General features: G+C 53.3%; 1 protein-coding gene across 2 annotated transcripts; it reads left to right on the plus strand.

Moving 5' to 3' along the window:
• The first annotated feature begins 5,768 nt into the window (after positions 1–5,768).
• Positions 5,769–21,922, plus strand: CARD10 (caspase recruitment domain family member 10). Of its 2 annotated transcripts, XM_015626891.2 has the most exons (21): positions 5,769–5,833; positions 7,710–7,928; positions 8,266–8,403; positions 8,728–9,053; positions 10,878–11,060; positions 11,412–11,567; positions 11,690–11,815; positions 11,950–12,144; positions 12,244–12,381; positions 13,124–13,239; positions 13,483–13,523; positions 14,196–14,316; positions 14,769–14,949; positions 15,779–15,902; positions 16,255–16,495; positions 16,772–16,841; positions 17,176–17,275; positions 17,580–17,738; positions 19,702–19,823; positions 20,462–20,577; positions 20,801–21,922. In XM_015626891.2, the coding sequence occupies exons 1-21, from the start codon at positions 5,827–5,829 to the stop codon at positions 21,006–21,008; spliced, it is 3,087 nt and encodes a 1,028-aa protein (XP_015482377.1). In that variant the 5' UTR covers positions 5,769–5,826; the 3' UTR covers positions 21,009–21,922. The 2 variants fall into 2 exon arrangements, with proteins under 2 accessions (XP_015482377.1, XP_015482376.1); XM_015626890.3 differs by lacking the exon at positions 5,769–5,833 and having other exon boundaries at positions 7,586–7,928.
• The last annotated feature ends 34 nt before the right edge of the window (positions 21,923–21,956 follow it).

Below are 21,956 nucleotides of genomic sequence, written 5' to 3' on the forward strand. Positions count from 1 at the left end.
CATCTGAGCCGGTTCTTCTCACTGTCTCAGTGTCTTTGTCTTCATCTGCCTTGCAAAGACGAGCCAGGGTTTGTCTCTTGGTCCTTCTTTGCTCCCATCCTAAGTTCCTGGGAGATGGTGGGAACGTGCTGGGTCTGGGCAGCTGGCCTTCTGGAGGGGGTCACTGATGATCCTGCAGTGCAGTGGAGTCTTCTTGGAGAAGACGATGTGTACGGTCTGGGGAAGCCTGTCCATCCCACAAGGCTGGGGCTCTGCTGCAGGTGGAATAGGAGTGTTTTGTTTGCTCTAACTAGGTGGGTGTCCACACAGGTGATGAAGGGGTTGGGAGGCCAGGATGGAAAGGGCTTCTTGGTGTCTGTTTGAGGAGGTCTAGGGGAGGACTTAGGGGAGATAGAGAGGAGAACTGGTGCATGTGGGAGTGCAGAGGAATGGCTGGCTGTTACAAAGCTATCTAGACATACTGATTTTGGTTCTGCAGTCTCATCATCCCCCTCTGACTTCTAACCCAGACTGATGACCCTGCCTCATTTAACCCATTTGCCTTTCTCTGGCTGCAGGTCAGCTACTTGTTTTATGCAGCCAGCCCGGTTCTGGGGCAGACCTCATTCACTATGACAGACCTACATCCTAGAAAGCAGAAATGGGACTCGGGGAAGGACAGATTGCCCATTTCCACCCCTTTCCTGCTACCAAGGCTGGGATTGGTGAGAATACCTGAGTGACACTGAAACCAGCAGGACTGAGATATGCTCGGGGTGTCAGGAGCACTTGTGGGGTCCACAGCCCAGTAAGAGTCTCAATTCAGTGGGCTTGCAGTATGCAAACTAGAGAGATTGTCATTCTCAAGCTCTTTTTTCCCCCCAGATAATGCTGAGGTCCTATTGTGATTAATGCTTTGAGTGTTGGTTTACATGCAAATCTGTCCCAAAGTTGTGTCCTAAGAGGTGGAAAACACTATTTCATACTTGTGTTTGACGTCCCAGTTTCAAAGGGGTGCAGCACCCAGCAGCTGGGTGAGGTTCATGTGGTCACATTGACCTCTGGTGGCTGCAGCCTTGGCGTGCAAGGAGGCACTAAGGCAAACGGGCTGGGTTTGGTGAGCTGCTGCTTGCTGCACTTGAAACGCCGCTGGGTTTGTTCCTTCTCTAGGCTCCATTCCCCACCACCTCTCCTCTTAGACAGTAATTTGTTTTCTTCTGCAAGCAGGTACCCACTGTTTGTGAGTACACCCTCAGTCCATGTAGTTCTTCTCCCTGAGAAACAAATTCTGCTTGCGCACACACCAGTAAAACACAAAGATGGATCTGAATACAGACTGCTCACCTGTATTCACTGTAACCTCTGTGCTGTCACTGTTCAGACCCTTCTTGTGCAGCCGAGGGCAGACTTTAATGGTCCTCTTGCAAAGGGTGACCAGCCAGACTGGATTCACAATGACCAGCGAGATGGACCCTTGATTGGTTTATATCCTGGAGAGAGAGGGGCAAAGAGCTGGGACTAATCCCACTGGGATAACGGCTTAAGAATAAAGCAACTGCTGAGGTGGAGCCCCTTTGCCAGAGGCAACTGGAGCGAGAAAGCTCATCCCAGTGGTTCTAATCCTGTCATTCTGCTCTAGTTCAGGTCTTCCTTGTGACCCTGCACACCTCTGGTGCCCTAATGAGGACACAGATTTCTTGCCAATGCCTTACCAAAAGGCTCCCACATGCTTTTGCCTCCTGTAGCTCCAGGCAATGGGTGTGTTCGTGTGGTGAGGGGGAGGAATGCTGAAGGAAATATTTGCTTGTTTTGCTATCTCCACATAGATACACGCATTTCCTTCCTGCTATAAAAGGCTGCTCGGTTTTTGAGGGGGGACCTCATTCCTCCTCCTCTCTGCAGCCACTGCTGTGAAGGGAATAAACCACTGTCCGTGTGCTGCAGCGGTTTTACATCTGCTGTTAAATGTGTCAGGCAAAAGAGCAGGCAGTCAAAGTCCTTGCGAAGGCTGTTAATATAAACACTGAGTTTGATGAGTGTCATTATAAAAGGGTTGGTTTTTTTTTCGGTGTGTGTTAACTAATCCAGCGTGAAGCAGCGTATGAGCCAATTAGATCAGGCTGGAGTTGGTAATTCTGTGTCACAAGCTCTTTTGTATTTTTGGCATTTGTTTTGTTCCACACAGGAACAGAAACTGCTGAGAGTTTTTTCATGACACCAAGTCGTGTTGGGACAGCTACTGCAGGGTGGAAGTTTTTATTATTAGGGGAATTATTTAAAATTCGCTTCCTCAACCCGACTTGGGTGATCACCCTGGAGACCTTAGCAAACCTCCCCCCTAAAACTTCAATGGACGCTGTAAATCTCTGCAAATCACCAGGCTGCAAGAAGAATAGCTTATTTTCATTGGGGAAGAAGAAGAAGAAAAAAAAAGGATGAAGCAAGAAATACATTGCTGAAGATGTTCTGACTGGCTCACATACTGGACACTGTGTGGGTAGGCAGTTTCAGCTTTGTAAATTTACTGTTCTTCCCAAAACACAGGGCAAGGCTTTACAGAGCACCCAGCTCACCATCTGTAACCACAGCTTGAGCTTTGTACCAATGGCATTTTAGCCACATAATCAGGAATTTATTGAATTCCTGCCCCGCCTCAGACCTTCCTAAAGCTATTTCCAGGCAGAGGGAAACAATGCAGTGCTGAGGCATATCCAGCCCAGCTCTCCACAGCACGGGCTCACTTGCCTCGGAGGGATCCCTCTGACCTCTCAGTGCCATCGGTCACCCCACACTTCAAGGTCCTGCAGAAAACCAAGCAGCCTGCCACACTCCCTGGGCCGTGTGTGCTAAGCCTCTCATCTGGTGGTGGAAAGGACACGTGGCTCACCATCTGCTTGTTACTGATTTCCTGTGTTTGCCCGTGTGGTTTGGAAAGTTTTACCAGTGCAACTATTTTGGTTAGGATTTGAAAAAAAACAAACCCAAAACAACAAACCAAACCAACAATACAAGAACAACAGAAAAAAAAAAAACCCACCCAAACACTCCGGTGTCATTCCTAGTGTGAACTGAAGTGTGCCAGCAAGTACTACTGGAAAAGCTGTTTTGGAAATGTAACACCTGGCTGTGAGCATGTACAGTCTGGTGGGTCTGTGTATCTCCAGCAAACTGGGGTTGTCTTACACAGCTGCAGCTTCCCTCCAAAGAATAAGCTTTGCATCTCTGTGCCTCCACACCCTGGCCAAAAAACAAGGATGGAATGTATTGCCCCTCTCAGGAGCTGCTGGGATCAGTTACCCAGCCCAGAGCTAAGGGTGGTCTTCTTGCTTGTGGAGTAGCCAAGCTCAGAGACTCTCCATGAAGGAGAACAGGTAATGGAGCTTGTAAAAAAATTAAGGAAATTAGTCACTTAGTCAGTCCAAGGACCTGCCCTTATTGCAGTACCAGTCAATTATTGAATTATTTATTTTTCCCTGGACTTGGGTGTCTGAGACTCTTCCGTGGGCAACCTAGGGTGAAGATATTTCTTTGGCTGTTCTTGATGTGGGACCTGCTCTGTCTGATGTCTGAGTGCTCTGAGTCACAAAGCACTGCAGCCACTGCCCGTGGGGTCAGGGTGGGTGGAGGAAGAGGATTTCTTTGTCATCAGCCTTGAGTTGGTCTCTGTGTGAATGAGAGAAACCAACTCTTGCTTTGGGACTTTTATCAGGATTGTGAAGATCTTATCTTCTATCACCACATAATATCCAGCTCAGGAAATCTTTTCACTAGAGAGGGAAAGAGACAGACCTGAGCTGTTTTCAAGAGAATAACTAGGAGGCAAAAATTGACATGGCCTGAGTCAGAACATGACTTGGTTCCCAGCAGGCAGCCTTGCTTGTACTTGCTTTTCATCACTCAGCTGGATGCCTCTGGCTGGAGGTAAGGGCTGGAGACAGAGCTGTGCCCTGCTGCTGGTGTTCCCGGGTCACCATGAGCCCTCTGTGTGGGAGCTGTGCTTACAAGGGAGGGCAGGGGGCTGTTGGGACCCCTCCCAGGGAGGGTGAGTCAACAAAAAATTCACGTGCTCAGGGTGTCAACCAGGGCCTGTTGGAATGGATGCCGTCCAAGGGCAGTTTGTTGAAAGCCCCATGTGCATGCATGTGCCTGGCGTTTGCTCGATATCTGTGTGTATTTTGCAACAAAAAGGCTGTGTGCTCTGTGCATCACACAGATGCACTCTCAGTTCCCAGGTGGTGGTTGTGCTTGATCTTGAAAAGAACATAGCAGCATGGGGAAAGGGTCTCGTGAAAGCCTCCCTTCCCTCAAATCACCTTACTGAAGCTGGTGCAGGAGCCCTGCCACTGGCCCTGGCGGAGAAACAAATGAAGATGTTCAGTTTGGGTGCAGCAGAATTCTTTAGGAAAGGGTGGCCCAGCTCAGACATCTGCTTCTTCACTTATGTGCACGAGGAGAGGAAGGTTTCCTTGCAGAGGTGGGGTCTAGAAGTTGCAGTGGTGGGGTGCTAAAGGCACCTCCCTTTTCTGAGCGAGTTGGCAGGGGCAGGAGCAATGCATCCTTCATGTTGAGTTCAGAGCCCTGGAGAGGTACACAGCAGTACTCTGGGCTACCCTGTGGGCTGACTCCAAGGCTGGGGAGAATCAGGGAACTCCCATTTCTTATGAGCTTGATAATGCATCTGGAATTTCTTGTACAGAGCCTGCGCTGCGTAGCCTGGCTATTGAGGTTTGACACAGCTGAGAGTGATGAAACGAGAGTGGAATGGGGTTGCTACAGAAAGTGAAAAACATCTTAGCCTTGAAGGGGGAGGCTTGATGTTGGTGTCCAGTGCCATCTCTCCCAGAGCCCTCTTTGTCCAGTGGCCTGCACAGATTTGGGCAACTGAGTACATGGCAGGTGTGGAGGGTACTCTGCAAACTCTTTGTGATGCTGTGTGCACACACAGGTCCACTCCTGTGATTTCTGTGGCCACTTGGACCAGATGAGGGGTTGCCAGTATCCACTCCTGGCCTGGGCAACTCAGGGCTGGGTCAGGCCCAGGTTGCAAGCTCCTGCATGCCCTGGAGTACATCTCCATCACAGTGCCCTGGGCTGTCTCCACACCCAGTTCCACCCACAGACACAGCTGAGGACTGGGGCCAAAATCTAGCCTGTGGGATCTCTTCTTGGCCTGGATCAGGCATCTTTCCAGCACTCTCAATTTTTTCCCCTTGCTTGGATCCCCTCACCATCCAGAACCAGGGCTACAACTTGGGTGGCCTGGCTACAATTTCTGCAGCTCTGGAACCAAAGGAAGGCTCTTCTTATGAATCTCTTCTTTGCAGCAGTGTGGGGGGCTGTGTGTGTGGGGGGGGTGTGTGGGGGGGTGGGGCTGTGCCTTGGCAAGGAGGAGACCTCCATCCTGCCCGGGCAGGGTCCTGGACAAGGTGGGCACCCTCCTTCCCCCACCGGTCTGTGGGGTGCGTTTTGGGAGAGAAGTGGCTGGCGAGCCACATCCTTCCGGGGAGCAGCTCTATCCCGGGGCTAGGGACCGAGGCGAGTTTGAAGGACAGGACACACGCAGAGAAAAACCCTTCCCCTGCTCGCCCAGGTGGGCAGCAGCCGGAGGCTCTCAGAAACCGGGAGTGGCAGAGGGGGATCTGCCCCCGCGACCCCCGGAGGTGGGCAGAGCTAAGCTCTCCATAGCCCGAGGGGTTGCCGGCTTCTTTCCAGCCGGCTGGACGAGGGAGGGAAAGAGAGAGAGGGAGGGAGGGAGGCAGGGAAAGAGGGTGGGAAAGCGCGGCGGGCTGGGGAGGGCGCTTCAGACACACCTGCCGGGGCGGCGCGGCGGAGCGGAGCGGAGCGGGGATGGCAGGTAAGGGGCGAGCCCCGGCCCGCAGCGGGCTCCCGGCGCCGGGGGAGCCCCGCTCGGCCCCCCCTGTCCCGGAGCCGGCGGCTGCTCGTCCGCATCGCCCCGGGACCTGAGTTTCGCACTGGCTCGGGAGTGGTGGTGGTGGTGGGGGATGTCTGCGCTTCTTATCCTCTTCCCCAGCCGCCTCCCCAGGAATGGCCTCCGGCTCGGCATTTCTCGAGGAGCGCCTTCAGACCGGCGAAAGGGAAGCGCTCCCTCCGCCCGCCGCGGGAGGGGGGTACCCCGGGCGGGAGCGGGGCTACCGCCTCTGGAACCTTCTGCCCACCCCTCCCCTCTCCTTCTCTCCCTCCCCTCGCCCTTTCCCTCCCTGCCGAGCCTGCCTGCCGAGAAGCTGGTGGAGGTTTGCACAGCCGGCTTGAGTTTCTCGGAGAAAAGGGGTAAATCTGCTGCGGAGTTTGGAACAGCTCAACTTCTGTGGCCTGCTGCTGCGTCCCCCTCCAGCATACTTGTGTCGATGTGGCAAGAGTCTCAAACGAGAGTTCAGTTTCTGCAAGAAACGCTATTTTTAGTCAACCTAGAACAATACATATCTGTATTTGTATTTAGGCTCCTCAGCTCCTTGGTGCAGAAAATGAGACACTTGGGAATCTTTCGTGGTGTCAGCAATTCACTGTTCCTGCTATCTTTCATCCATCAGACCCCAAGCCTCCTGTGTTTGTATTTGGAGGATTAACTTCTGCACAGCTCTCTTAGACATCCTCCTTGTTGTGCTGGCTGTCAGTCTGCAATAGCATGATATCATTCGTACCACAAGAAAAGAAAAAAACCAAAACCCAACAGAACTCCACCCCCAAATTTCCAAAGAAAAGAAAAAAGACTAGGACATTTCCTTCCCCCGTGGAACGTGAATTTCTGCCCTGCCCCTGGGGATGTTTGTGTGCCTGGGCTACCAAAGCTGGACTTAATGCTAACACCAGAGCAGCAGGTAACCAGGCACTGGTTGGAGGAGAAATGGCTTCTAAGTTTCAGGAGAACTTTGCTGTGCTTTGCCTTGACAGCTGAAAGGATTTGTGCTGGCCTGGGAAGCAGACTTCATTTCTCGAGTGAAAATAGATAACTGTTTGAGTTGATCCACCCATAGCTGGAGAAAGAGCACATTATGCATACCTGATCCATCACAGCCTGTAGGATTTAATGGAGAGGGTTCACCATGGCTCTGAGAGGTTTTGGCCCATTCACTTGAGGGGTTCTCTCTTGCTCTATTTTGTTGGCAGAGTGCTTGCCTTGTTGCTACGTATTTTCAGGGCTCCTTACAGCTGTGTGGTAGAGATATGAAAGATATGCTCATGTGATTCCCTGATGATTCCAGTACCTGTAGCCAGGTTTCTCTGTGGGACGGTGCTCTTGAGAACTTGTTTGGTCACCAATGCTTGGTGCACAGTGCCAGGGATTCATTTGCTTGATAGTTTCCAGCCCCAAGTATGAGAAAGCATGTCCCAGGCGGTGAAAACTCTTGGTCCTGAGAGTTTCCTATTCTCAGGGATGGGGCAAAAGGGATGGTGTGTGATGGCTGGGGAGATTTAAGAATGTTTGAGAGATAAGGATGATGTCTTCTCTAGACTTCCTACTGTATGCACTCCTAACTCCCTTATGCACCGCTTGCCTTCTGCATATCTAAGGCTCTGGGTGGATGCTCAAGATCCTGCTGAACCCATTTGTATGTAAAATGTTTTCTAATGTATCTGAGTCCCATTTGCAAGACTAACGGATCATTTGCAGGATCATACCTCGGCTCATGTTCTCCCATGCCTACTCATGCCTCCTACCTATGCTCCTCCATCATTCCTCATCATTTTATCCTTCCCTTTTATCCTTCTAGCCATGGAGAATGCATCTCTCCAAGCCAGCAGCCTCTCAGAGCAGGAGGAGGAAGAAGACACCCTGTGGGAGAAGATTGAGAGTGCCCGACACCAGCTGACCCGCTCCCTGAACCCCGCCAAGCTCACCCCGTACCTGCGCCAGTGCCGCGTCATAGACGAGCAGGATGAGGAGGAGGTGCTCAACTCGTGCCGATTCCCCTGCAAGAGCAACCAGACAGGTGGGACAAGACACAAACTTGCACTCAGATGGGCCTGGTTTGGGGGGGATAACCAGACACAGAGTGGATGCTACACAGACTGCACTGCTCCCTCAGCTTTGTGGTTCTCTGAGGTGCTCTGTACCCAGGGCCTCCCCTCTGATCCTCTGTGGGCCTCCCCCTGCATGCACACAGAAGAGGGCAGTGCTCTCACCCCATTCTGTCTCCTCTAGCCATTCCCATTTTTGTGGCTGGAAGTAGAACTGATGGCGATGCTATTTTCATATTGTGAAGTGGGGCTATGCAGCGTTCTCTCTGTTTTGCAGGGAGTTCATCCTAGGTCTCTCTGTTCGTCCAGGTTACCTGATGGACATCCTTCGGCGCCGTGGGAAGCGAGGCTACGAAGCCTTCCTGGAATCCTTGGAGTTTTACTACCCTGAGCACTACACACGGCTCACGGGGAGGGAACCAGCCCAGCGCTGCTCTATGATCCTGGGTAGGAGCAGGTGCTCTGTTCTCCCTTCAGCTGCTGCTTGCATGGGAAGGGACAGAAAGCTTTGTGCGAGTTCACGTGCCTAAAAACCTGGTTCACGCTGGCGGTGTGTGAGGAATCCTGACAGTTCTGTACTCTGGAACTGGCAGGGAGGGGGACACGTATACAGCTGTTACTGCAGTGCCATAAGCCTGAAACAACAAGGGCTGCAAACCCTCAGGAGATCTTGGCACCTCTTGGTGGAAAACAGAGCATTGGGAAAATCCATTTCTTAGGGTTACCCCTGTTTCAGCAGCCAGGAACAGGTTCTCCTTTGTCTCTCCCCAGATGAAGAAGGCCCTGAGGGGCTCACTCAGTTCCTGATGATGGAGGTGAAGAAGGTGAGGGCTCAACGGAAAGAGCACCTGCTGAAGGAACACCAGCTCCAGGTGAAAAACCAGGCTTTGGAGCAAGAACAGCTCAGGCTGGAGCAGCAGCTGAAGGAGCTCCTGAAGGTGCAGGAACGTTGCCAGCGGCTGAGAGAGGAGTGGGACTCCAACAGCGTGGAGCTGCTGAGGCTGAAGGACGAGAACTACATGATGGCCATGCGCTATGCGCAGCTCTGCGAGGAGAAGAACGTGGCCGTGCTGCGGAGCAGGGACCTGCAGCTGCTGGTAGGATCCTGGGGAGCACAAGGTGGGCAGCGGGATGTGGTGGAGGTCTGACAGCTGAGAAGGATGCACACGGATGTCCACACGTGGTGGCTTGTGAGCACGGAGGAGCAGATGGCACACAGGATGTGTGTTGGGGATCCTGCCCTGCTCTTGATGGAAACATGCCTTGCAGAGAGGCTGAGACATGGGCACAGTACAGGAGGCAGCTGGAGATACATCACCAGCTCCTGCCAGCTGATTTGGTTGGAGGTACATCACTAGAGGATCCAGAAGCAGGGCTGATTGTCTTCCCTGGCATCCCTTGATGCTCAGCCTGGCACCACGAGATGTCCTCTGTGCTTGCTGCCCTGTGCTTTCTGCCCTGTGCTGCCTGCACTGTTCTCTGGGCAGCACAGGCAGGGAGCAGGCAGCTCACTCTCTCAATCTGTATTTACTTTTTCCCCTTCAAGGGTTTGTGTTTTCCTCTCCCTAGAGAGGCCAGTGGCTGTGTAGCCACCCACACTGGGTGTGTGTGTGTGCTGCCTGGAGCTGCCCAGCCAGCCTTGCTGAGCTTAGGAGCCTTTTGGCCCGGACTCCAATCCCCCTGCCACTCCCCACCGCCTCCTCATGTCTCTCATGACGTTTGTAAGACTCATGCCCTGCATAGCTGCAGGAATTTGTGACACTGCACTCCAGCTGCCAAGCTCTCACCTCCTGCAAACATGCACCCATTTCCTGCCTGGGCAAGGAGAGCCCTACCTTGAACCTATTAATAACCCATATTTTTAAGTTCTCTGCTGCCTCCTGACATTCCCCCTACCAGTCTGGGCCTGGATCTCTCACACAGCCTTGTGATTACCTTTCATACCTCATTCTGTTCTGCCAGTGGTAGGATCTTCCCCTAGTTTTTTTCTGGTATTCCTGCCAATGCCAGCTCCTCTGGGCCTCTTTGGAGCAGGGAGGTGAATCACTTGTAGGTAACCGTGGGGTGAAGAAATCCCCCTGGAAGCAGCGTCTCAGCTTGCCTTCCCCTCCTGACTCCTGGGTCCAGAAGTATCTGGTTCCCAAAACTCATTGTAGGTCTTTTGGGTAGATTCACAGAAGTAATTCAGTTCCTGAATCCCTCCTTGGCAATTTTGGCAGTGCTTCTTTGTGGCTTTGATACCTTTCTCCTGTTCCATTTCCTCTCAAAGCCTTACTTTCCTGTGAAACAAGTTCTCCGATCAGTCTGATCAGTTATTACAGTTCTAGCAGGACCTTTCTTATTCCTAAGTCTCTGACCTTTCCTGTCTCCTGTGACATGTTGGTGGAGGAGTGTGAGACCAGGCCAGGGAATGATGATGCCCCTGTAGAATGCATCAGCCTCCAGCAGCTTGAACCTCAAACACCTCTCAGGCCAGAGGTGGCCTCCCACACTGAGTAGCCTCCAGTGGATTTTTCTGCCGTGAATTTGTTTCTCAGCTGTCTAGGAGTCTGTCTAGGAGATACTCACAGCTGCTGGTCCTGGCAGTGCAGCAGAGGTCCCACCTCCACCCACAGTCAAGGCCAGCTGCATTGTGGATGCCCCAAGGTGGCAAGAAAGTTGTTGCACCAAAAGATGATCCTGAATTTGCTTATGCAAGTGCGTCTTCCTCCTTTCCCTGAGGGAGAAGCTTTTGTGTGCAGCTGTGCTGCTAACCTTGGCCCAGCAGTAGGATACTCCTTCACATGGTTCCCTGTGGTTGCCTCCTGTGCCTTACTTGCCTCCAGACCTGTTTTCTTCTCAGCGCCTTCTCTGCTTTGCTCTCCTAACAAGGCAGAGGTGCAGGGCCATGTGTGTCAGACTGTTTCTTCCCTGGGTTGCAGGTGGACCAGCTGAAATGCAAAGTCTCCAGCCTGGAAGAGGAGTGCGGCCTGCTGCGGAAACAGGCGTCAGCGCCGCCCCAGCGAGAGGCGGAGGAGCGGGGCCACCCTGACACCGTGTCTGAGCTGTGGGCTGAGAACCAGCGGCTCACAGCATCGCTGCAGGAGCTGCAGGGCATGTTGCAGGTACTTGCCAGGGCAGGGCAGGCTCCAGGTCACCTCCTTTCCTGGGCCACCCCCAGTGCTGTTTATGTCGCCACTGGAAAGATGGGGAAATCATTGGTTTGGGCTGGCCTGTCCCATCCTCTGAGCATATTGCTTGGCTGTGGTGGCTGCCAGTGCGTCTGGGTAGTGATGTGTGCTTTGTTACAGCTCTCTAATTCTTGGTCGTGCTCACAAGTGTGACTTTGTGCTGTGGAGTGCACAGCAGATTGATGCAGGATGATGATGGCATTTGTGCCAATCCGGCAGTCACTGCCCTGGTCTGTTGCTCCCTTGGTGCTTGTGGTGCAGTGACAGAACCCTCTTGCCTCTTAGAAACCCGGCGAGACCGCAGTTCCAGGCTCTGAGCAGATCCTCCTGGACATCCTGGAGCATGACTGGAAGGAAGCCCAAGACGACCGGCAGGATCTCTGTCAGAAACTCAACTCCCTGCAGAATGAGCTGCAGTGGGCCGAAGAGCTGAGGGATAAGGTAGAGCACTCATCACTGCCTCTGTCCCTGCACACCAAGCAGGGCCTGGAAGGGAGGGGAGGGAGGGGGCTGTAAAGCAGTCGCTTTCAGGAGAGCTAATGCTCGTTGCTTGCTGTTACCAGTACCTCCAGGAGGTGGAAGATCTGCAGCTGAAGTACCGGACGCTGCAGAAGGACTGTGATCTCTACAAGCATCGTATGAACACAGTGCTGCTGCAGCTGGAGGAGATCGAAAAAGAGCGGGACCAGGTAAATTGCTTTTCACAGGGCTCTGGATACCCTCTCCTTCCCCAGTGGATCTTGTCCAGCCATGCCAGGGTGGGAGGTGTGGATCAGCAGTGCAGTTCTGTGTCTTTTCTCGCTCTCAGTCTGGCTCCTTGCAGGCCATCCAGAGCCGCGATGGGGTGCAGCTGCAGTACTCCCAGAGCCTGATTGAGAAGGACCACTACCGCAAACGTGTGCGGGCTCTGGAGGAGGAGAGGGATGAGCTCCTAAGCAAGCTGAGCCAGGCAGAAGGGCTGAACAGCACGCTGCAGGCACAGCTGCAGCGGTGCCAAGGCGGCCGCAGCCTCAGCAAGGTGAGGGTGGCTAGAAGGAAGGGGAAGGAGGGAAGACAAAGGGGTCAGGACTGATTTCTGGGGGATGCAAATGGGATGATGGAGTCCCTTCTCTCCCAGATGTGCAGCTCTTCCTACTCCCTCTGCTCCAACCTCAGCAGCACCTGGAGCCTCATAGACAACCCTACGAATGGACTCATGGATACTCTGGGGACTTCTGTCACCCCATTCCCAGGGGATTCAGCCATCCAGAGCATGGTGAGTGCTTGACCACGTGAGGCTGGCCCTCAGCTGAGGCCAGTGGAGACACTGCTCAGGAAGGGCACACAGGCATTGGAGTGGCTTCATCGTGGGGCTGTGACTTGGTGGATGACTGGTCGTGGGGTGGTGTGTAAGGTGTGAGCAGATCTCAGATGCAAAGCTCTCAGTCTCTAACAAACTGGCCAGTGCTGCCAGTTTCACACAAAGTGTGTGAAAATCCTTCATCCCATATGACATCCTAGAAACCAACAGGCCTTGTGTAAGATGCTATCCTTCCTAAAACACTGTTTAATCTACACAGGCTGGAGGAGAAATCCAGACTCTTTTTAACCCTGTAGCAGCATGATACTATTTTTAAGGGAGGCAGGTTCTTTCCTTTGACTCCTTGAATTGTCATCCCAGAGCACACTGAAAAGTCGAGTCCCACAGGTTACTCACACCTCTGGGTGTGTAGTGGCTGAAACAGAAATATAAGGACAAGGATTGGATAGTCTCTTCATCTGCCACTGCTCCCACAGCTTGTATTTTGCAAAATGATGGTGATGCAGTTACCAGTCATGGATCTCTGTCTGAGCTATCTGCTCGGGAAAACAAGGTGCCCCTGGGAGTTTGGAGGGATGTGGATTATCCCTAAGAGGGTTGTGGTAGCCAAGGAGCTGTTTGCTCCCCTGGCCTGAAGGGAAGGGAGGAGTGGTGCTGGGTATTGATGTTAGCAATCGTGTCTCTCACTCTGCCCAAGGATGGGACTCCCGACAGTGAGAAGGATATCAACCGCCTTTCCACCTTCCCCTTCCCTCCCTGCATCGGCTCCATCCTCCGTCGGCAGCGGGAAGAGAGGTGCATGCCCTACAAAAGGTGATTGCTGAGGCCTGCCTGTCTCCTCTGTGGGGTCTGTGGGATCCAGGGAGAGCTGCCTGGCAGGGTTAGGAGAGAACCTGGAGTGGGAACGGGGTGGAAAGGCTGGCTGGAAGCTGTGTGCTGGCTCCAGGGGTGCGTGGCGGTGGTGGGGAAGTCTGCAGAGCTGAGATTGAGAATGGGATGCAAACAGGCTTTGGAAAAGCTGCTGCCTTACAGATCCATTTTGTCTCTCCTTTGTAGCTTGTCCTGTGGCTCCTTTAGCAGCATTGAAGATGCAACAGGTACAAGGCTTTCCTCAGCGGGCTTAGCTAAAAAGAAGCGGGGGCTGTGGGGAGAGGGGTTGGACAGTGGACCCTCCCTCACACCTCTGGTTTGTGCAGCTCATTGTGAGTGCTCTGAACCTGCAGCATGGTATTGTGGGCCTTCATGTTCCCCTGTGCCTTGTCAGGCACAGCAGCTGGAAAAGCTGGCTTTTCCTCTGCAGAGCAGGTAGCTATTTGCATCAGCTCTGTTTGACTCATGGAGAGCTGTTGGGGGGAGTAGGTAATAGAAGAGGGAATACCTTTGCCCTGGGGTGTTACTGGATACTCCCTTCATCTGCTACTACCTGTGTGATGGGTTGTAAGTCTCCTGGGGTGAAGCTCCTGGTGCTGGCAGGTCCTGTGGTGGGTGCTGGTGGCTGATCTCTGGGCACATCCAGGTGGCCCTGGCTGCTGCTGCCTTCTGACTGAAATGCTGATGAAGGGAGTGAAGATTTGCTTGTTCTCAGGAAACATAGGAAATCCTTTTCTTGAGGGTGACCATTCAAAGCCTCCCAGCATCCTCAGTTTCCCAGTCAGATGCTAGAAAATGGTCAGGAGAGGATGGCAGACCCTTGCCACCCCCAGAACATGAACTCCCTGCAGCATTATAGTACAGGTAAAATGCTCCCTCTCCCTTTTGCTCTTTTCTAGGCAGCAGTTTTCCTGGCACCTTGCTGGGGGCCTTCTCCTCTTCTTCCAGCAGCACCTACACCAGGGTGAAGTCGGAGATCTGCTTGTCCACGCTTTCCAGCCGCAAGGAGGTGACCAGGAGGTGACTGCTGCTCTCTGAGCTGGGCACTCTGGTGGTGCTTGAGGAGGCATTTTGTGGTGCCAGGGACCACACTTGGGAGACCCTGCCTTTCTGCCCCTCCCATTACAGGCCCTTTCTTGCTATTGGGAGGAAGATCCTATAGTCCTCGCTTCCTAGCAGGACTTCAATTTTTTGCACTGTCCTATTGTTTATGGCAGGGGTGGAGATGTTGCTCTGGGCTGGACATGCACCTGTGGGAGCCCAGCTTGGCTTTGGTGACGGGGCTGGTGGGATAGAAGGGGCTCTGGGGGCTTTTTAAGTTCTGTGTGCCCTGGTGATGGGCACGCTGTGAGTCATGAGCTCTGTGCTGCAGTAAACACCCCGTAGCTGTACGCAAGGCATGGGGGACTAAGGTTTTCCCTTAGAAAAGGCAATAAACCTCAGTTTCCAGACTTGGCATTTGTCCTTTCCAGGTCACTGGTGGTACAGCTCACTAGTGTGGGTCATCCTAGCAAGCCCTCACCACAGGAGAAGAGGCTTGGAGCAGACATCTCCATCCTTGGGGGGAACAGGACAGGAATTTATGTCCAGTGGGTCAAGCCAGGCTCACGGGTTGAAAAAGCAGGACTCAGGGAAGGGTGCCGGCTCATTGAGGTGAGTCTGGGAATGGGCTCCTTTTGTGGGTTTGCAAAGCCAACCTGAGATGATGCAAGGAGTGTGGAGTGATCCCCAGTTCAAGGTGACCTCTACTCAGCTTGAAGTCCACCTCCATTTCTCTTATTTTCCAGGACCGCTCCCTGTATAGAGCTTTACACAGCACAAACACCCACCCAGGTCTCGTTGCACTTGAGTGTACCTGTGCATGTAAAAATGCCAAGACCTTCTGAAGCCCTTCCTTCAGCTGTGGGAAGGGAGAAACAAAAAGGAGCCACACAATTAAGATGCTAGTACGGCTTTGTGTCCCTCAAGCTGTCTGTCACCTTGTAGTTTTTCAGAGCAGTTTGCATCCTGCATCCTGCACATGCCCATTGCACACCAATCAATTCTGGAGAAATTTTCTTAGGCCTCTGTGACCCTCCTGAGCTATAGAGAATAATTGCTCTGAAGAAAGCTCCTGGAAGGAGAGAAGGGCATTTGTTTTGCCAAGAATGACACCACTTGAAATACAGCTGCACTACTTGAATTAATATGGCACCTGTAGCTGAAAACAAACCAGTGCTCCTGCTCCCACACACGTTCACGCACACACACATTTCCTTTCACAGCAGCCCACCATCCAGACGGTGGGTGATGGCTGGTAGCAGGTATTTCAGAGGCAGAGGAGGGCGCCAGAGTCAGACTGAGGATGCCTTGTCCTCAGATATAGCTCTTCCCAGACCTGCCTCTCTCTGTAACACCTTTTGTGTAACCCTGATGGGTGAGGGAGCCTGGGGGATGCATGCTCTTCCAGCCATTAGATCTAACAGCATCGAGTCCTTGCTAGTTGAGGGTGCCATTGCTGAAGGAAGAGGTGCTTTCCCTGGAGAACTGCACGCGGGAGGTTGCCTACCTGAGCCTGCTTCACTGGGATGAGCCATCCAGTCTCATCTTTCAGCTTGATCTAGAAGGTAAGGTGCTGGCAGCTGGGTCACCTTTGAACTTGAGCTCTCTGCCTCTCTTTCCAGAACCTCCACTCAAACCTGGAGATCAATCTCAGTTATTCTCTCTCCTCTCCTGTTTGGTCTTAGGCCACCATGTCAGACACAGGGGTTGGCTGTAGCTCCAGTAGCTTTCCCTCTCTGGTGTGACTTGTGCATCCTCTGAGTTATGGGACAGAGGTACAGACCTTCTGTCTGTTTGCCTCCTCTGCACCCTAAGCCAAATCCAGAGCATCACAGCTGTGCTGGGGACTTGGCTTTCTTATTGGTGACTGTTGTCTACTGCGTCCCCACCTGTGCTGACCCGTGCTTCGTGCTCCAGGATACCGGCCTCTGCGGGCAGCCCTGGAAGAAGGCAAGAAGTTTTCTGGAGACTCGTTCTACGTCCGCTCCAACGTGTCCCTGCTGGAGCCGTCGGACCCTTACGCGCTGTGCGTGAAGTGCCGGGAGATCCTGCACGTCACCGACACCATGCACAAAGGGCGGCTGGAGTGGTACTGCTCCCGCGTCGATCCCCTGACCATGCGGGACCTGGACAAGGGCACGGTGCCCAACTACAGCAGGTAACCAGGAGGGAGGCAGGCAGGGGGTACCTGCCCCGTATGGCTGTGCTGGCCATGCCCTAGCGGTCCTGGCCTCTCGATGGTGTAGGATGAGTAAGTCTGGTATGGGGACCAGTGTGATGGTGTTTGGGAGCCCTTGAGGGACTGGGAGGTTGAGTGAGGGCTTTGATATGCCTGTGCTTCAGCAGGTCTGTGGGACTGGTGAAGAGGATCCCAGCAGGCTGTGGTCCCTGGGGCTTCTGGAGTTGTTTGAGTGTGAGCTCTCTGTCTTTTCAGGGCTCATCAGCTTTTGAAGATCCAGGAGAAGCGCCAGATGCCCGGGCAGCAGAGAGGCCCCAGAAATACTGTAAGCCAAAGAAATGGGTGATGAGAGCCGTGTGTGTGTGTGCCCATGGCCATCTCACCACCGCAGAGACAATCTGTCCCACTCTGTTGGTAAACCAACTTGTGTAGAGGTGGCAGATGGGTTAGCAAGCAAAGCTTTTAGGCCAGGCAGTGTTACTCCTCTGTGACTGCTTTTCTACCACTTCCCCACTTCCCAGACTGAACCTAACGGGTGGCAGACCGTGCTTTATGTAAGGGTGCTCCATCCTTTTTGCCAGAGGGTGTTCTGCAGCTGGTTCTGCATGTGTGTGAAAAGGGCAGGGCTCCCAGTCTAATTGCCCTCACTTTCTCCTCAGCTAAAGAAAAGGGCCTTGGGCCAGCTGCGCTTGGTGAAATCCAAACCACAGAGGAGCCCAGAACAGCGCCCCCAGCAGCTGTGGCTGGACCCCTGCTCAGGTGAGCTGTTAGCCCTGTGCCCTGTCACCCTTGGAGACTCAGTTGTCCCCTGATCATCCAACTTCTTGTGAAAAATAAACTGCTGTGTAAGTCACGGGAGTCCCAGAAAACAGGCAAGGGGTCTACATCCAGCATATCTGTCCATGAGTGAGTGTTGTAACCAGGGTAGGGTCTCTCTTGGGACATAAGATGGTTTGGTAGGTGCCTCCATGATTCAGGATGAGGAGGTGGTACAGGACAATGGGATGGTCTGGTCTCCTGCGTTCTCACCTTTGGCTTTCTCTTCCTCAATGCTGTCTTCCAGACCCTGACACAAACCTGAAGCCTTACAGCCTGGTACGCCCTGTGGTGGTCAAGATGCCCCGTCCTGTGGTGCTGTCCCCAAGCTGCATTGCACCACGGCTCATCAGGAACCTGCTGGACCTGCCCACCTCTCGCCTGGACTTCCATGTGTGCCCAGCAGGTAGGCAGCAATATGTGGCTGCTCAGGCCATTTCAGTGAGGAGCTGCTCTTTTCTTGGAAGGTCGAGTTATGGTCTCATGGGAGTCATGGAAAATCCATGAGATCTCTCTTCAGAGGGTAGGTGTGGGAATCTCTCAGACTTGCCATGTAATACCTGTTGACAGGTCACTTTTTTGGGCTGAGTGTCTGCAAGATATTCCCTGCTGTTTTTAACTGTTTCCTATCCCTTTGGCCCACAGGGAAGCCAGCCCTCCCTGCTGGTAGCCTGAGGCATGGGGATCTCTCTTCTCTTGGGTAGGTGGTGGTGTAGCATTGCCTTGCTGCTCTGGGTGGCTCTTCCCACAGGTGGAAACCCCGGCTGATGTGGGATCTGCAGGTTGACTTCTTGCCAGCTCTTCCTGCCCAAGGAATGGGAGGATCCAACCTTAGGGCTGTTATCCTCTTCCTTCTGCCAGCAGATGTGAGGCTGACAGACAGCTGAAGAGGCTGCTGGGGAAAGGGCATTTCTCCCACAAGGAACGTTCAGAGAGGACAACTCCCTCCTCCCTCCTCCCTCCTTCCTCCTTACTCCTCCAGTGCTCCCTTTTCTCAGTGTTTAGAGTTCTCCTTTTGCAAACTGCAGGACTGAAAAATGAGTTGGTTTACTTGTTTGCAGGGTAATGATGGAGGTAGTGAAAAATCTCTGGTTTGCTGAAGGATGGCTCTGAAAATTTTGGCTGCTGGGCTTCTCAGCTGAGTGACTTGGCCATATATCCTGTCCTGCTGAGCCCTCTGCAGGGTCCCCCTCACACTGCATGGGGGACCTGCTTCCAAGCTTTTGCTACAACTGGGAATTTTCACTGGGGGCAAAAACTCCATTTTCCCCGATAGTTTTGCCTGCTGTGAGGGAAGGAAAATAATCCACGAACCCCAAGCCATTTCTCTTTTGTTTGCTGCCTGTATTTTCTTCCGATCCTCCAGGAGAGTATGCTGCCTGCAAAGGAAACACGGCTTTGCAGGATCCAGGTCTGCCTGGGAATTACTGTGCCACCAGGCAGAGTATGCCCAGCCAGCCTGGGCCCTGGGATAACTGGAACATGCTCTGGATGCAGTTCCAAATATGCCTTCTGCTAAAAATATTACTTTATTTCTATCGTAGGGACAAGCAGCTCCTAAAAGCCTTTTTATGATGCCTCCTCATGTTTCCATGGCAGTGTGGGCATCTGCCTAGAGCAGCATGGTGGGCAGGTGAAGCTTGGCACTCGCCTCAGCCACACTGGGATGCAGGGCCTGCGGCTGCCAAGCCAGGTCTGGGTGTGTGTGTTGGGTCAGCCTCTGCTGGGAGTTCACCTGGCGGTCCTTGCTTTGACCATGCTGCAGCTCTGCACAGCCGGCTCTGCCCCTGTGCTCTGTCCCAGCATCACCTCTCTGCTGCTTTCCTGGCACTGGCTGCTTTGTGCTGTCCTGCCTCTGAGCAGGCTGCCACCAGCAAAAGGAGGTTCAGCCCATTTTCCTCCCACTCTGCCAGCATACACCCACTCCTCTTGCTTCCCCAGCCGTGGTGCTCACTTACAGGAGCCGAATATAAGCCTGTGTAGCACTCAAACCCTGCAGAAAACCTATCTGGCAAGATAAAGTGGTTATTTTTCTGCCATACTCTGTTAGGGAGGGGTTGGGACAGTGTGGCAGTGGGTGGGTAATGTCTGTGAGCCAGCTAAGGCTGCTGTGGTACAACACAAGGTGCTGCTCTTGCCATGCAAGGTGTCTTCAGCTGTGATATCTCGCTTGTTCCCGACCAGAAAGCTGCAGGAGATCCATGCCAAAGTGTGATGCTGTATAATTAGCCTTGCTCTCCAGAATCCATAAACACTGAACTTGACAAGCACCAGCACAGCAGCAAACGTGTGGGATCTGAGGTACAAAGTCTGTGCAAGAGGGAGAAGGGGCTGACATCTCTCTCTTCCTATTTCCTCTTGGCTTGCAGACAAGCTGGCAGGAGGGGATCCCAGTGCAATCCATGCTCAGGAGCACCCTGTGTCTAGAACTGCCCCCCAGGACCAGAGGGAGAGTGGACGAATCCAAATGATCCGGGAGGCAATGGAGAAGGTGCTGAGCCTTTTGGTGTGGGGAGAAAGGGCCAGGATGGGGCACCTCATTCAGACTGGAGGAGGGGAGGAGGCAGCTGAATGGGGGAAGAGGGAGAGTGGTGTGGTGACAGAGAAGGAGCTGCTTGCTTGGGGGCTGTGTAATTTGGAGAGTGTTGTGGGTCGAGGTGCTGTGGAGTTGTGGACCAGCAGATATGGACATTTCCCAGAGTCTCTGACGAGCTCAGATAAAATAAATGGCAAACGGGGATTTGTGGGGGAGGCAGTGGGACATGCCATACTCAGAAGTGACCTCCCTGCTCTCACATTCCTCATGTTCAAGGTGGCAACAGCTCTGCTCAGAGCAGAAATGTGAGGCTGTGGGTGACAGCGATGACAAAGGGGATGTGAAGATGAGCTGTGGCTGAGAGAGGGGTCCAGTGAGCCCTTGGGTTGGACTGGCAGTGATGGAGTGGGTGACCCTGCTCTTTAATTCTCCCCTTTTCTATTGGCACTGTCCATAAATCTCACTTTTAATGGAATTAGTATTGGAAAAGCAATGATATTGCACAGTATGGGGTTTGATTTAATGTAACTGTCAGGGGCTGGGGTTATTTTTTCTCCATTTAAATCAGTAAATCTATTCAATTTCCTTTCCAGAATAAACACTGCCTGCTAGAGCTGGGAGTTGAGGGTGTGAGGGATCTAATTAAAAGTGAAATATACCCCATTGTTATCCATGTCGAGGTCACTGAGAAGAACGTCAGAGGGCTCAGGTGAGGAAAGACGGTGTGGCATGGGTGGAGGGTGTCGGGAGGAGAGGGAAGCCCTTGTCTCTGTTCAGAGACAAGGATCAGGCGAGAGCACTGGATGTGTGTGTTGGGGTTGGTGCTGTGAGGGGAATAATTGGCTTTCTGTATGTGTGAGCGCATTGCTGGGTGGTTTTGCAACCCCACCTCTCTGTGCCAAGGGTAGCACTTGTCCCTGTGTTTTCCGTAGGAGCTTGCTGGGGAAGGCAGGCCAGCGGGACTCGGAGGTGCTGAAGGTGTGCCGCGGTGTGGAGCGGGCTCTCCACGCCCTGCCGTGCTCCTGGGCCCGAGTGGAGCCCCACGCCTGGAGCCACGCCGAGGAGCTGCCCAAGGTGGTTCGTGGATGCATCTTCCAGGAGCAAACCCGCCCGCTGTGGATTGAGGAGGGCGATGACTGAGCGGGAGTGGTGGGGGGGTAGCCACCTACTGTCCCCAAGAGCTGCTCTCAGAGGTCCCTGCCTTCCCAAGCCCCTCCAGGTAGAGTGTTTTTCCTCCCTGAGGGGAGGCTGGTAGCTAAGGCCCCCCAGGGTAGCCTTTCTTGTCCCCTTGATGGCCAGCAATAGCCAGGAAGTAACAGACAGTGCCTCCCCTGTCTGAGCTTTCTGTATTCCACTGGAAAGATGTCTTGCACCATCGTGGTGGAAACCACCCCTGTGGGCTGTTCCTTGGCACCGTGGGCTGCCCTTGTGTGTGGTCAGATTGACGGACAGGGAACGTAGGGAGGGAACTGTGTGGGGTCAGGCTGCCTAGGAGCATTTCTCACACACACTGGAAGCTCTTCTCCCGTCACCACCATCTCCCCTGCCCGGTGGCACTGTGTGCTCCGGGTCCTCTCTTCCCATCTACCTCACCTGTGTGCCCCACAGGGCACATGGCTCATCCTCCTGTGACCCACTGCGGCTGGAGTGACACTAAGGTTGCAACAAACCCTCGTTTCATAGGAGCTGTACTCTTTATTGCTTGTAAATTATTAATGGAGCCTTTCCCTGGCAAACTGCCCGTAAAGGAGAATTAAATACCATTCATAATGGGAATAGGTGGCAGGCTGTGGGCTTGTGTGTTACTGGGAAGGCATGGGTGATGCACAATGGGATCTTTTGCTCCTCCTTGAGGTGAGACCCAACTGCCCAGCCCTCCAGGGGAAGGAGGGAGCACTGCCGTTGCTGTTGTAGGGCAGTGAGAAGTGTGGGGAGGGGACAGGCTAAGTGTGCCACAGACTCTGTCCCCTCCCTTTTCTACCTGGCCCCTGGTTTTCAGCCCCTTGCCTCTCCCCACCACTGATGTTGGTCAGGGTGCTTTAGGAAAGTAAGGGCAAAACTCAATTGAGTTTTGAATTGTGTCTGGCT

Source organism: Parus major, chromosome 1A, assembly GCF_001522545.3.
Source record: "Parus major isolate Abel chromosome 1A, Parus_major1.1, whole genome shotgun sequence".
Taxonomy (NCBI): Eukaryota; Metazoa; Chordata; class Aves; order Passeriformes; family Paridae; genus Parus; species Parus major.